At 35.9% G+C, this 15,419-nt stretch overlaps 2 protein-coding genes and 1 non-coding gene across 3 annotated transcripts; 1 reads left to right on the top strand and 2 right to left on the bottom strand.

Annotated features, from left to right (window-relative positions):
* The first annotated feature begins 7,109 nt into the window (after window positions 1-7,109).
* LOC107488513 (uncharacterized) lies at window positions 7,110-10,536 on the top strand. Its single transcript, XR_008001992.1, has 3 exons — window positions 7,110-7,239; window positions 10,264-10,355; window positions 10,435-10,536. It is a non-coding gene; the product is annotated as an uncharacterized LOC107488513 (transcript).
* A 1,779-nt stretch (window positions 10,537-12,315) lies between these two features.
* On the bottom strand, window positions 12,316-13,119 carry LOC127748350 (nifU-like protein 5, mitochondrial). Its single transcript, XM_052262672.1, has 3 exons — window positions 12,983-13,119; window positions 12,744-12,855; window positions 12,316-12,408 (listed from the first exon to the last, which is right to left on the bottom strand). The coding sequence occupies exons 1-3, from the start codon at window positions 13,117-13,119 to the stop codon at window positions 12,316-12,318; spliced, it is 342 nt and encodes a 113-aa protein (XP_052118632.1).
* A 538-nt stretch (window positions 13,120-13,657) lies between these two features.
* LOC107488496 (3-ketoacyl-CoA synthase 4-like) lies at window positions 13,658-15,142 on the bottom strand. Its single transcript, XM_016109259.3, has one exon. The coding sequence runs from the start codon at window positions 14,797-14,799 to the stop codon at window positions 13,768-13,770; it is 1,032 nt and encodes a 343-aa protein (XP_015964745.3). The 5' UTR covers window positions 14,800-15,142; the 3' UTR covers window positions 13,658-13,767.
* Between the last annotated feature and the right edge of the window lie 277 nt (window positions 15,143-15,419).

Consider the following 15,419-nt stretch of genomic DNA (forward strand, 5'->3'; position numbering starts at 1 on the left):
AGAAAGTAGCTGTGTTCAAGAATCAACATACTTAACTAGGAGAATCAATAACACTATCTGAAATTTTAAGTTCCTAGAGATGCCAATCATTCTAAGCATCAAAGAAAAAAGTGAGATGCCAAAACTGTTCAAAAGCAAAAAGCTACAAGTCCCGCTCATCTAATTAGAACTAATATTCATTGATATTTTGGGATTTATAGTATTTTCTTTTCTTTTTATCCTAATTTATTTTTAGTTTCTTGGGGACAAGCAACAATTTAAGTTTGGTGTTGTGATGAGCGGATAATTTATACACTTTTTGGCATTGTTTTTAGGTAGTTTTTAGTAGGATCTAGTTACTTTTAAGGATGTTTTCATTAGTTTTTATGCTAAATTCACATTTCTGGACTTTACTATGAGTTTTTGTGTTTTTCTATAATTTCAGGTATTTTCTGGCAGAAATTGAGGGACCTGAGCAAAACTCTGATAAAAGGATGACAAAGGATTGCTGATGCTGTTGGATTCTGACCTCCCTGCACTTGAAATAGACTTTCTGGAGCTATAAAACTCCAAATGGCGCGCTCTTAATGGCGTTGGAAAGTAGACATCCAGAGATTTCTAGTAATATATAATAGTCCATACTTTATTCGAGATTAGATGACGTAAACTGGCGCTCAACGCCAGTTCTATGCTGCATTCTGGAGTCAAACGCCAAAAACACGTCACGAACCAGAGTTGAACGCCAAAAACATGTTACAACTTGGCGTTCAACTCCAAAAGAAGCCTCTGCACATGTAAAGCTCAAGCTCAGCCCAAGCGCACACCAAGTGGGCCCCGGAAGTGGATTTCTGCATCAATTACTTACTTCTGTAAACCCTAGTAGCTAGTCTAGTATAAATAGGACTTTTTACTATTGTATTCAGTGTCTTTGATTGTCTAGTCTTTGATTGTATTTTTTGATCTTTTGAACACGTTTGGGGGCTGGCATGCTTGGACCTTCATCACTTATGTATTTTTAACGGTGGAGTTTCTACACACCATAGATTAAGGGTGTGGAGCTCTGCTGTACCTCAAGTTTCAATGCAATTACTACTATTTTCTATTCAATTCCGCTTGTTCTTATTCTAAGATATTCGTTGCACTTCAACATGATGAATGTGATGATCCGTGACACTCATCATCAATCTCACCTATGAACGCATGACTGATAACCACTTCCGTTCTACCTTAGACCTGGTGCATATCTCTTGAATTCCTTAATCAGAATCTTCGTGGTATAAGTTAGATTGATGGCAGCATTCATCAGAATCCAAAAAGTCTAAACATTGTCTGTGGTATTCCGAGTAGGATTCAGGGATTGAATGACTGTGACGAGCTTCAAACTCGCGATTGTTGGGCGTGATGACAAATGCAAAAGAATCAAGGGATTCTATTCCAACATGATCGAGAACCGACAGATGATTAGCCGTGCCGTGACAGAGCATTTGGACCTTTTTCACTGAGAGGATGAAATGTAGCCATTGGCAACAGTGATGCCCTACATACAGCTTTCCATGGAAAGGAATTAGAAGGATTGAAGGAAGGCAGTAGGAAAGCAGAGATCCAACTGGGACAAGCATTTCCATACACTTATCTGAAATTCCCACCATTGAATTACATGAGTAACTCTATCTTTATTTTCTGCTTTGTTTATTATTCGAAAACTCCATAACATTTATTATCCGCCTAACTGAGATTTACAAGATTACCATAGCTTGCTTCATACCAACAACCTCTGTGGGATCGACCCTTACTCACGTAAGGTATTACTTGGATGACCCAGTGCACTTGCTAGTTAGTTGTGCGGAGTTGTGACTAAGTGTGATTCATGTTTGAGAGCGCTACCAAGTTTTTAGTGCCATTGTTGATTATCACAATTTCGTGCACCAATCTACTAATCCAAGAGATACAGATGAAATTCTTAAATTGCTAAAGTCTCCACAACATCATCAGTTTGACCCTGGTACAAATAAAAAGCATCAAAACAGACAAGTGTACGCAATAAGAAGATATCTACGGCTAAGAGAAGAATTGTTTGGAATTCACATTTGTCTGAAAATAAGGTTGGTGTGAAGGCTGCCTCCATTAAAGATAACTTTTCAAAAGATAAAAAACTCCACCAGGGACCTCACACAAATCTCTAACTGAGGAGCAAAAGGCACTCTTCAAAAAGAGTACACCAAGTGGATATTCTATTAGCATGCCTACCCTAAACCAAGAAAATATCGAGCACAATAAACGAAGAATTGAATAGCCATCTGTAAGTTCTCATATCTCAGGCATTCGCATGAATCCTCTACGGTTACATAACTTAGTGATCTCATCATTTTTTTTATTTTTTTTTTGCAGTGGATCCCGATTTTATTTAAGCCTCCTGCATACATGGATTTGAATGACTTAGATATTAAAATGGCAACCTATGTGTTTGCACCAAATAAACGAAGGTTAAATATCTCATTATCTATCTACTAAAAATTAAAAAAATAGTTCAATATTAATGTGATTCGTATTTGTAGTGATGAGGTATTGGCGACAACAAACAAATTTAGCGGAACCCGTGACAATTTCAAGTCATTAATTCCCAAGGAGTGGGTACATGGGATGTAAGTGCATAATTAAACTGTTATCTCTAGCATACTTTAATTCCTAATATATTTATTATTTACCACATAGGTGTTAGATTTGGTGGCTACTATGCTAACCATGTAGGAGAAAGAAATAAGATGTCAAACACACTGGTATTTGCCAGCTGTGTTTTCGATACGCAATGTCTTGTTCAGGCTTGTTATCGTTTTTATTTATTTTATCTTATTACTTAATTGGTGTCACTGACTTAGCCCCTAACTATTAAATTCAGCAATTCATACTGCAATGTGATACCAAAATTGAAGTTTTCTTGAAATATTATCAAAAAAAATTTATGGAAAAAGTTGATGAAGGTCTAAAAAAGGTATATGATTTATTGTATTTTTAATTTTTTTATTATTTAATGGCATTTATATTTATGAACTGATATATACCTTTAAAAAAATGTATCTAGTAATATTCTAATACGTAAAAGTTGGTACTAGATTTTTTTACCTATCAACGAGAACAACACACATTAGTATCTGGTTGTTTTTTATTTGTGCAATCATCAAACAATTCTGCTAGATTTCCTACCGATTGCTACAAATAAAGAGCAAAAGAGATCGAGTATAGTAAAGATGGTAAATTAACTTTCCCCATTTTCACTTTTATGACATTTTTTTTAGGTTTCAAATATCGTCCTTTATTTAATTTTTTTTCCTATATAAATAGGCAAAATATCTGGAAGATATGCTCAAGTATGACTCGTTCTATAAATACAACACTCCGTTCAGACCAAGGATACCTGATTTTGCATTTGTGGATATGCTAGAAACAGGAGAGCAAGCTCCTGACTCGTAAGGAATATCTGTATTTGTGTTTTCCTCTTTCAAATTTTTATCTGCATAAGCTAACCGCGTCTTATTTAACACAGCAATGATTGTGGGGTATGGGTGGCAACTTGGATGACAAACTACAGGAAGACATATAGTTATACAATAAATGTAATTTTCTTTTGCTAAAAAACATAGTACTACAATTGCTAATTTGTATGGTTTTGTTGGTAACCTAAAATACTTATATTTTTCAGGTTAATCATGGTACAAGGATGCGACTTGCGTTGGATTTGATTCTAAGGCCCCACAACTTGATGCTGCGTAATGTTATTGAATATGCTACCAGGAATTACAATAAGTATAAACAAAAGGAGTCAAACAAAAATTAAATAATCGTAATTGTCATGTAGTCATGTTTAGATTATATTAACTACTAAGACTTGTTAGTTTCATCTCTTTTACTTAAAAAATTATTATGCACTATATTTTTTATGGACTCTTGTTGAAAATTAGTGTTTCTATCTTTTGTTCGCTTAATTGAAAATTTGATACTAAAATGTATTAAGCATTTTAAAATAAAAACAACATGAGAGAATGGTTATAATCTATCTTTTGAAAATCGGTTCGGACCGGCCAGTTGAACCGATTGAACCATGAACCGCTACAAAAAACAACTCAGACAAATGTTAAAACCCCGAATCTCAAAAACCACAATTGAACCATCGAACTGGCCAAGAACTGGTCGGTCGAGCCAAACCGTCACCTGGCCGGATTTTTGGAATAATTGAAAAACGCCAAGTTCTGCAAACGGTTTCGAATCGACTGCTCGAACCGGTCAAATCGTGAACCGGAAAAAATAGCGGCTCAGACCATGATTTTGAAAACCGGTTCGAATCGGTCGATCGAACCGTGGACCGGTATAAAAAACGAATCGGTCATATATCAAAACCGAAAGATTCAGAAATCGTCGTTGGACCGTCAAAGCGGTCGAGAACCGGACAGTCGAACCGATCCGGGACCCAACCGGTTTTCTTAAATTTGCTCAAAATGGTGCCGTTGGTTAGAGGAACCCTAACCAGCATGGTTTTGAAAATCGAACCGAACTGACCGGTTCAACCGAATTAATCGGGAACCGGTCAACTAACCGGTCCGGGTAAGCCTAGAAACCGTCTGGCAAAAAACCGGTCAAACCGGCGATTAACCGATAAACCGGTAGAACCGTCCGGTTTCTTAGAAAAAAAATTAAAAAAGAAAAAAAGAAAGGCAAGTGCTGGACAATCCTCTCCTCTCTTCGAATTCCAACAACAGCCACCACCCACCATCCCACTTCAGAGCTCGAACTCATTGCCGAACCCTTCTCTCCTTTCTCTATCTGTCGCCCTCTCTGTCCGAGCTCGCTTTGTCGCTGTGGGTCGCGCTGCTTCGCTGCTCCTCGTCGTGGGTCATTGCCGCTTCACTGCTTCTCGCCGTGGGTCATCGCCGCTTCTCTGCTTCAACCATCGCAGGTCTCAGATCTCAAGTTTCAAGTGTCTTCTTCTCTGCTTCAAGTCTTCAACCCTCTCAGGTCTGAAGTCTTAGTCTCTAACACTCTCAGATTCCATTTCCCTACTTTATCCCTCTGAAATTTCAAATTTATTCTGAACATGCATATGATGTATTATTGATGATTATGCTGAATTTTGAGATATTAATGTTTTGAATTTCTATTTTAATTCATTCTGTTCATATTGAATTAATTCTACTGAAGATTGAAATATAAATTCAATTGTTTAATTTATTAATTTGACTAAGATTGATGTTTAGATCTAACCTGTTGTATTTGTTTTGGTGAATTATTGTTTTGCTACTGTTGATTCAAAATAAAAATATTGTCACAATTCTGGATTGAATTTACTATATGGCTTCATATGATTTGGTTGAATTATGGTTATGGTTCTGGATACATGTTCTCTTTCTCTTTTTTTTTTAATTTGAAATCTTGGTTCCTTAAATACAAAATGAAAGTGAAAATGTCCCCCAACACCAAGTTGATTGACTGGTAGCCAAACCCAATTTCTTTTCAGGGGCCTTATATTAGAAATGATTTAAAATAAAAGGAATGGTAAGATAGAAACAATAACAAGTCCAAATAGAGAAGACGTGGACTAAAATTAAAATCCCTTTCAATATAGTAACTAATGTTCTTTACACACAAAAAACCTTATAGACAAGAAAAATAATACACAGAAGAATTCTCCCTCTGTTGGTACATGACAAAGCAATGTTACAGTACTTATATCAACAAAAATCAATGTGACCCAAACATGACAAGAGCACAAAAACTTACAGTAAGGTATTAAAAAAGACCCCTAATAATACATATTTCCACTAGAAAAAAGAATATTTCCTTTTTTGTTCCCCTCTAGTATTGATATTGACAGACTCAGATTATTCTCCAATGCTTATAAAGCAAATAACTATCTTCTATGCTTCAATTATTAGGGTAGCTGTTTGGCAACATTGCAGCACACCTCACACAATGCTCCAAATGCATCAACTATGGAAACTTTCCAGTATTTCACAGTATTAACAAAGACTGATAGCGGTATATATAATGTCAGCAACCATTTATACTACACTGCAACAAGAAACAAGAATGTCAGATCAGATCAATGCATCTTATAAAAGAAATTGGTTGGAAAACAGTAACTAAGTAATAATTAGATGAGAAGATATTCGAGAATATAATTTCTAAAGCATTTCTGAAGTATAAAGTGTACTTTTAGAGAATAAAATGCACATTGTAACCTTTAATGAAAAACAAAGGGCATCATCTTAAAGTAAACCCTGCACCTTAGAGGAGACACTCATTTTGAAAGCTTGTGTAGCAGAAGTGATTGCTTAAAGTAAGAATAATATACATGATAATAGTTATTACCCGCACCTATTTTTATGTTCTTTCCAATGCCTTGTGTCCAGAATTATTCATGTAGAAAAAAACAAATGAATACCGAAGTTATTACCCGGTCCGGTTTTCACAACCTTGCTAACCAGTAACCAAAACGCGCAGCACCTTCTTGGCCCCTCCTTTCTCACAGTCTCACTCAGCCACTCTCCTCCTTCCTCTCACTGAGCTCCTCCTCACTCCCTCACTTCCCTCTCTCTGGCCTCTGAACGAACATACTGAAGAACGCAGAGAAGACAGAAGAGAACTCGAACGCAGCTTGGAGGAAGCACCGAAGCAGCCATCTCTCGTCGCCGTTCCTCAACGTCCAGCCACCACCGCTGCAACAGCTTCGGCACAACATCACCCTTGTTCGCCTCACATCCGCCTCCTTGTTAGCCAAGCTACTGCATCTGTTTTTTGGCCAACCCTCGTTCTGCCCTTTTTGGCGAACCCTTATTCGAGCTGCTTAGCCCTCTGTTCAGTCCTCTACGCCGCGTGTTCCAGCCTCTGTTCAGCCTCTGTTCTGCGGCTTTTCAGCCACCATTCCACCATTGTCTGCCTCCATTCAGCCATCTCCGTTGCGATTTAAAGCTTTTCCCTTTCTCTGTACTGTTTGAATTTCAGAACTGCTCCATCCTAGGGTGATTTTTTTCCTTCTTCTTGTTCTTTCTTGTATTAATTATTTGAAGCCACTATCGCAACGTTGTTCTCCTCCATCGTGCAGCCACGCTTGAGCTTCAAAACTACCATTGCCGGCCTCACCTTCTGCCTCTGTCCCGCAGCCACTGTCTCGACGGTGCCAGTTTTGTTCCATCGCGTCAGCCCTTCGGTCGTGCCCTATTCCTTTCTTGCTACTGATCTGCTCTGCTCTGTTCTGGCATTTAGTTCTAGGTATTAATTGTTTTAAACTATAATTGTTGAATAATTCTTGTTACTTGTTAGTTAGTTTGTGAACCTTGCTGTTGTTACTGGTTGAATAATTGCTGAATAATTGTTGTTAGTTAATCTGTGGACTTGTTACTGAATTGAATAATTGTTGAATAATTTTGACTGTTGAGACTTGAGATTACTGGGTTAGAGTGAGTTGCTGTAGTTTATTGTGATATTGTAATTGGATTGTATTGTTGTGGTATTGTATTGTTGTTGGATTTTTTTCAACTAAGAAACACCTAAGGCTATTGGATTGTTAAAATTGTGCTTAAATTTTGCTAAAATTGTGATTAGCTGAAAATCTTATTAATCTTTATTGAAATTATGCTGAAAATTTTGTTAAAGGTTTGTTAGAATTTCTATTTGTTCATTATGAGTAGAAGGAGGGGTTTAGAATAGTTCTTCTGCAAGGAGAAAGAGATCACTATCTTTTTCTATTGATAAAGTCAAATACACATTCCAGTAGTTGACTTTTTGGGAGAGAAGAGAGCCATGAGAATGGATCTTACACAACAAGGATTAAAGGTAGAGAATGCAACGGTTGGGCCTTTAGGGTCTACACTTTTTGACTCTGCTATTTCCATTTTTTTCTGCTCACAATAAGTATGCTTTTTTCAAATAGCAGGATATTGGAATTCATTGATTTGGAAGGTAAAATGAGGAGAGATGTTTGGCATACTTTTATAAGTGAAATTATAGCGTTACACAAGTTCTCACATGAATATGGACCTTGATTATAACCAATCTTTTGTTATAGAAAAAATAGTTTTTTCATCTTTGTTTTTAACAAAAAAAAATAGATGAATTGAATTAACTAGATAAGTAGATGATTGAATATTTATTATTGGTATGCTTGATAAATTATCCCAATTATGCGTTTCTTGAAATTGGTATGCCTATCCTAGATTGTGAATAGTGCGATTCATGTTTCTGATTTTGATAATTTGAATAGTTTATGAAGCATAGATCACTATTATTGCAAATGATTTGGGACTGCTTTTGAGGTAGTTGAGACCTGAGTGGCAAGAACAAATTACTAAACCAAGCATAATAGCATCTCAGCTTGCCAGATTGAACAGAATTCTTGAGTTTCAGTATTTCATAATTATATATTCTTCATTAATTTTTGATGATGTCCTGGTTCATTTTCAGGATTGCAAAAGCTTTCTTTACTAAACTTGGAAGGGTGCCTTGTAAAAGCTGCATGCTTGGATTCTCTTGCAGGTTTAATTGCTTGATATACTATTATGCTTATTATGTTGCTGATCTAGAAAATTGGTCGCTTTATTATATTTCCTAGAAATAATACAACTATACAACTACTAAACCTATAAACTAGCCAACAAATTTAAGGATAAGAAGAGAAAAAGATGATACTTTTATCAACAAATAAATAACTTGAGTGGTTTATACACTCTGCTGTACAAATGTTATCCTCAATTATCAATCCAACCTAAGATATTATCATATTGCAAGCTCAAAATTGCTTCACCAAAATTAATAATGAATGAAAGAATGATTAGAGAGAACTCAATAAAGGCAACTTCAAGCAGGAAGATCATTCTAACATTACAATGCACCCTTGAATTCTTCCAATTTTCCCTCGAACTACAGGAAGATCAAAGAGTTCTAGTAGCAGTCCCACTGCTTCCCTCATCTCTTCTGCATCTCTTGTTAGAGACTTCACCACTGGTGATAAAAACTCAGTTTCTGCCATCTTCTCTTGCACAGTACTATTACAAAAGATAACTAAGTAATTAACAACAACAAATACAGTCAATTTCACAAGAAATGTTGCCTTATTTTCAGAATTCTACCTTTGTCTCATCTTTGCCCAAAGCCATATTTCCTAACAATTGAATGATGTTAAGCTTCTCTTTTCCATAATCATATTCATAGAAAACTGGATTTTTTGTAGGAAAAAAGAAAAGAAAAGAATAATCAGTTACACAAGTAGTAAACCGTAACTGGGAAACACATGATAAAGGAATTAACTTTATAAGAAACTAATGGGAAATTGAGAGCAAAAAAGGGAAAATCAATCACACACAGAAATTCAAGAAATTCAGAAGGAAATTGAATTGAACCTGTTGAGAAAATGCAAGGAATGACTAAGAAAATTGTGAAAACACCAAGAAGTTGAATATTTTGGTTAACAAAGTTAAATTTCTTGCCACTTTCTCATATAACTCAAGCTGTTTCATGAGTTGTAAAGATTCTTTAAATGATTAAGGCTCAAATATTTATTTATCATCACATGACTTGTACTGGTTTAGGCTTATAAACAATGCTTGCCTGTTTCCTTGTATAAGAAGGTGGTTGTGAATTTTCTGTCTATATGCTGTTTAGTCCATTCATTTGCCGTTATTTTTTATTTCAGTTGAAAAATCTTTTGTTTTGTTACCAAAATACTAATAGTTTATTGCCTTTTGTTACCAAAATGCTAAGTGGTTATTGCCTTTTTCATTGTTACCAAAATCTTTTGCATTTTGATCATTCCCTCTTGATGCGGGAGTTCCAGTGCAACTCTGGTTTTCCCTTTTTTCTGGGGTTTGAAGTGGAAGTGGGAGTTCAGGTGATTTGGATTACACCCGAGAGAAGGGGCTGGTTGATGCAGCTTTTGGTTAAATAATTAAAGGTTCATTTATGCTCAGTTTTGAAGATGCTGTCTGATCAGAGAAAAAAGGTAAACTTACTCGGCTCATATGTCTATTTAGATTCACATGTATGTATCTTAATATCTTTTGAATTGGTTTTGACTTTAGAAAAGTCAAATAATGCGATTAATGTGATTGTGATGCTATTGATATGTTTCTTTTCATGGAGTTTTGCTTTGATGCATTACTTTAGTGTTTGTGAAATTCAGGGCATGGATTGGATCTATGTGTAGTTCGAACTAGCCCTACTTGAGCATTTTCTTTAGATGGTAAATGACTGGTTTTGTTTATCAGTTTATAAGAGTTTATCAATTAAAAATATTATCAGTTGGCATCACTTTTGGCGGTCTGGCAATACTCCGCTATAAGGATCGATTTAAAGAAGCTGTCTTCTTGGCTTTTGACTCACCATCCTAGAAGGTTTTATTCTCTCTCAAGCTTGTTGATAATGGTCAATTAGTACATATCTGACCTTGGTTATTCTCATTCTCAATGACAGGTTAATGGGGCTGCTGATCATCTTCTACGATCCCTTCTTGGAAGTTAGGTTCATTATTATCCAATAGATCAGTACAGGTATGTAGATAGCTGGTTGTGTGAGTTTTATTGTGTTTTATTATGGTGTGTTTGCGAATTCTAGGGGAAAGAAAGTGCATGTTTGGTATCTAGCGAATTTTTGTATCTCTGTATTACTTTCAGAATCACTCAGACCTCTGTCAGAAAGGTAATTTGTTTCCTGATCTCTTGTAATATCTAGTGAATCTTTGTATCTCTGCATTGCTTCCAGAATCTGCTTAAGGGCTCTGAGATCCTTTCCTGAATTTTTAAACTGAAGATATGAAATCCTTTTCTCAATTTCACCATATACAGAGTGGGAGGGTTTTGAAGCTGTTGTCAAAGTCTCACTTCCCTTGGAAACTTATAAATCAGGATCTTAGCTTGCATCAGGTTGCTTCCATGGGATTGGTTCAAGTGAAAATCGTGAATTTTCGATTAAGGCATTGTCCCTTCTAGAAGTCCCCAAGCACTGGTTTCTTGTTATGGGGGAAACTGGACTTTGGTGTTGGTTATATCCATCACTCATGCAAGACATCTGCGAAGAAGTATCACAAGCTTGTGTGCAATCTGGGAGTTCTTCCAGTCCCATTAACTTTGCTACAACACTCGATGCTCTCTTAGGAGTTTCTGGTTCTTACTGTTGCTTCCTAAATATAACTGTATACAAATTTAAGTTGAGCATAAACAGGGAGCACTTTTATTTATCACAGAAATATGGGTGTCTATTGATCAGAAGCTTTAAAATATTTGTGGAAAATCCCAAATCTTATATTTGATATATTATTGTTATTATTTGTAGAATCATGTATCACTTGGGAATGTATAAATTCTTCTAGGCTTTATAAGAACTTCAAGTGCTCAACACTTATAGGCAAACAAATCATTGAAAACTCAGAAACAGGAGAAACTTTTTTTTTATGCATATGTTTGTAGTTTTTATGCTTCAGCTTCATATGTTGTGATTGTGTTGGTGAAAGTGCATATTTTTAGATTTTGTTTTGCATTTGCTTTGATTACTATACACATTATTGATTTATTTGATTGCATTGGCAGCTGTCTCGCTTGAAAATTTGAACCCAAAAACCAAGAGCATTGCTGAAGTTAGTCTCATGTGGGAGATGTATCTCTTCAAAATCTCCAAGATAGTTTTGAGAATCTCTCAGAGGATTCATCCCACTGCCATTGTAATTTGTATTTGCCTGTATTTAGGCCGATTTTTTTTCCTCCTCGTGTTATAGGGTCCAATTTCATAAGGCCAATCCTTATTTTCATTTAGTCTAATAGAAAGCATATAGTTATATATCTAATGAAGAAAAATTAGGAATGTAGTTGATGTAGTTATTCCATTTTAGCGATAATATGTTGTATATTTTTTCCTTCCAAGCATAAATTTGATGAGAAATTTAAATTTAGATTCAATTCAAAATTTTATTAACTACTGTAGCAGTATCTTTTGTTGGAGCTCTATTAACTGGTCTCAATTATTGCTTTGGTTGTTTTGTTGAACAGAAAATGTAAGCAAGAACTTGTCCTATTTCAGGACAAATCTATGAGTTCAGTCTTGTGTCTTGAACCCATTTTTGTTAATTTGGTTTTATATCATATTGAGTAATGATAGAGGACTATAAAAGTGTGCATATAAACAGTGGAGTTAGATGACTCAAAATTACCCACTGAGTTTTTTTCAGAATCTATACTCCCCTTTTATAATATTTAACATGACTCAGAATTAGATGAACAAAATCAGAGAGTTATTTATTACATAAATAAAAAACCAGGATTAAAAGGGATTAGGAATAGACTGTAATAAAATGCGAGTCAATCAGAAAATGGTTTGGACAAACTTTGCAGATTGAGCTCTTGCTTTTAGAGTATCCTTCTTTGATCTCGCCTCCTGTATCTTACTCTCCAAAAGCTACAGGCAATTAACAAAGCAAAAATGGGATAAACTTACATCACTAGTTATAACAAAAAATTCCTGCACTATAATTAAAATAGTCCAACCATTTTCAACAGCTTATAGGATTCTGGGAAGATGCAATTTCTTACAAAAACAAAGTTATTGGCACACTATAAATTTTGGTTTCCAAGCATACCAAAAACAAAGCTGCTGCTCTTTTTCTTTAAAAAAAATAAACAAAACATAAAAAAATTGGAAGGGCAGAACAAAGTTTGTTTCTAAGAATAAGCATAGTCCAGAAGGAAACAAGAATTAATTTTAGCACAAGAAGATATCCTAGAACTTGTTACCTCAGGTACATAATGCATCAACATATTTTCAATGCCGGATTTCAAAGTCACCGAAGAGCTTGGGCACCCACTACATGCTCCTTGCATCTTAAGTTTTACTATTCCAGTATCCCTAGATAAAAACCACAATAAATAAATTAACTTGGTACAAATATAATTCTATAGTGCCCGTAGTTGGATGCTCTTCCTAAAAGTTTCATCCTTGTGCTTCAAAACCAAAATAACAAACTATTAAGAACTTCTGGATCAAATCCTCGATATTCAATGTCTCCACCATCATCTTGAACAGTCGGATATGAATACGAGTCTCCAACAATTCCTTGATCATTGCAACAGTTTCAGAATCATCCTGTACAAAACACATGCATACTACCATTTAGTTTAGGCCTCTCAAATATTGTTGAGTACATACTCATATGTACTCCAAGGTTAAAACATTTTCATACTACAAGGTACTTAGATTAGTTAGATACAAGTATAGAGTATGTTAAGGAAAAAACCATCTGAACTGATTAAATTGGGCACAAGGTAGTGAATGCCAATTTAGTGGGGAAATGGTGCCTTTATATCAAACCCAAGAAGAAAAAAAAGAAAAAAAAGAAAGGTACAGGAACAGAGACAGGTTTTCTTCCAGTTGGCACAACACAAAAAATTACCAGAAGGAAAAACGATGCCTAACTTAGCAAAATGTTTGATGACTACAGTGATTAACCAAACTTAGTAGCATCTCATACATGATAGCAAGGCAAAGCAAAAGTCATTATATTACTGATATAAATCTAGCATTAGTCTTTATGTAACCAAGTGAAATAAAGGATTCAGTGACAAATACATAAATATTAATTCAAGGATTAAGTAACTAAAACAGAAGTATTAGAATAATTAAAAATAACAACAAAAATAGGCTTCTAAAGTGATGATTGAACAGCTGAGACATTATCTATTATCTCCTTGAATAGGATTGATTATTGGCTTATGCTATGTGTACCAGAGAGAGTAGCAGAAATTAAAGCTATGTAACAACCTACACTGGATACCTATGAATGCAATCTTCCCAAGGAGACTTGGGTGAAGCCTTGACATGCCTAAGTGACTGCCACACTGCCCTGTTACACTTAAATCCACATCCAAATGCAATCTGCCACACCCTATTTTCCTTCCTCATTATTCCCTTGGCTTCAGTGTATGCCAGCTCATACCAAATAGAGCTTGAAGAAGTGTTCCCAAATCTGTGAAGTGTCATTCTAGAAGCCTCAACATGCATAGGCAGAAGCTGAAGATTCTTCTCAAGCTCATCAATCACAGCTCTCCCATCAGCATGAATGTAGAAATGATCAAATGCAAGCTTGAAATCAGGTATATAAGGCTTCACTTTTGCATTTAGATGCTTCTTAAAAACCAAAGTAGCAAAGAACAGAAGCTGTTCACTTATTGGAAGAACAAGAGACCCCAAAGTTGTGATGTTAGTCTTCAAAGCCCCACCAACAATAGCCATAAGATCCTTTGAGAGAGAAACACCAGTTTTGCCATAATCATCTTGTTCTTGATACACACACCTGAAAGCTTTATCATCAGCACCCTTATGAGTCCTCACAACATGAACAAGCTTATACTTTGCTCTTCTCTTAACAGAGCCTTTGTTGGACAACAAAACAGCAGAACCACCAACACAGAACAAACAATTTGGGATCAGCATAGATTTCTTGTTCCCAAAGTACCAATTCTGAGTAATGTTCTCAGTGCTAACAACAACAGCATTAGTGTTCCTATGAACTTGAAGCATGTCCTTAGCAAGATCAATGGCTATAACTCCTGCACTACAACCCATACCACCTAAATTGAAGCTTCTAATGTTACCCCTAAGCTTGTACTTGTTCACAATCATTGCAGAAAGTGAAGGAGTTGGGTTAAACAAACTGCAATTCACAACAAGAACACCAATATTCTTAGGCTTAATATTTGTATTAGCAAAAAGATTATCCAAAGCACCAAACATAACATTCTCAGATTCTTCTCTTGTAGCAGCCATGGAAGGAGTTGGAGGGATATGATGCATGGCTTCGGGTACATACTGACCGTCGAAGTCTAAGATTTTGTTTTTGGTTGAGCTTCTTCTCTCTAAACTCGAAGGAAGGAAACTGGAATGGAGATGGATTTTTCTACTGAGCAGTCTGAGAAGAGGGGGCAGAATCGTGACGGAGACAGAGGTCAGGCAACGAACACAACTCAGAAGACGGTGGTGGGTTGGAAGAATCTGCGACGACCAGACGAAGACGATGGTGACTGAGCGCCCGACGGACGACGGCAGGAGCGCGATGGAGCAGATGAATACCAGGAACTGACGCGCCGAGGTCGAGGAAGAAGAAGCTGCGATTCTTGAAGGAGGAAGAAGCACAGACGACCAGACAATGATGGTAGTGCCTAAGAGCGACGGACGGCAGCAGTCTTTGCGGCAGTGGTAGAGAAGCTAGGGTTTAGGGGAGAAGCTGTTAAGATAGGGGTATTCAAAGGATATTTTTGTCTAATCAAATAAAGGAAGGATGTTTAAGTCTTTTCATTAAAATTAAATAAAATTTATTTTTTATTTTTATTTAATTAAAAGGGTGTTTTAGTAAAAGTGGTGATATATTATATATTTAAAAAAGAAAAAATTAAATGCTGACGTGGAAAATAAAT

Source organism: Arachis duranensis, chromosome 1 (assembly GCF_000817695.3).
Source record: "Arachis duranensis cultivar V14167 chromosome 1, aradu.V14167.gnm2.J7QH, whole genome shotgun sequence".
NCBI classification, from domain to species: Eukaryota; Viridiplantae; Streptophyta; class Magnoliopsida; order Fabales; family Fabaceae; genus Arachis; species Arachis duranensis.

Excerpts from the sequence above, each read along its gene's own strand:
- LOC127748350 (XM_052262672.1), bottom strand. The coding sequence starts at position 13,119 with ATGGTAGTATGCATGTGTTTTGTACAGGATGATTCTGAAACTGTTGCA. Across the intron at positions 12,856-12,982 it reads ATCGAGGATTTGATCCAGAA|GGATACTGGAATAGTAAAAC; the intron begins GTTCTTAATAGT and ends GTTTTTATCTAG. Across the intron at positions 12,409-12,743 it reads TGATGCATTATGTACCTGAG|CTTTTGGAGAGTAAGATACA; the intron begins GTAACAAGTTCT and ends AATTGCCTGTAG.
- LOC107488496 (XM_016109259.3), bottom strand. The coding sequence starts at position 14,799 with ATGCATCATATCCCTCCAACTCCTTCCATGGCTGCTACAAGAGAAGAA.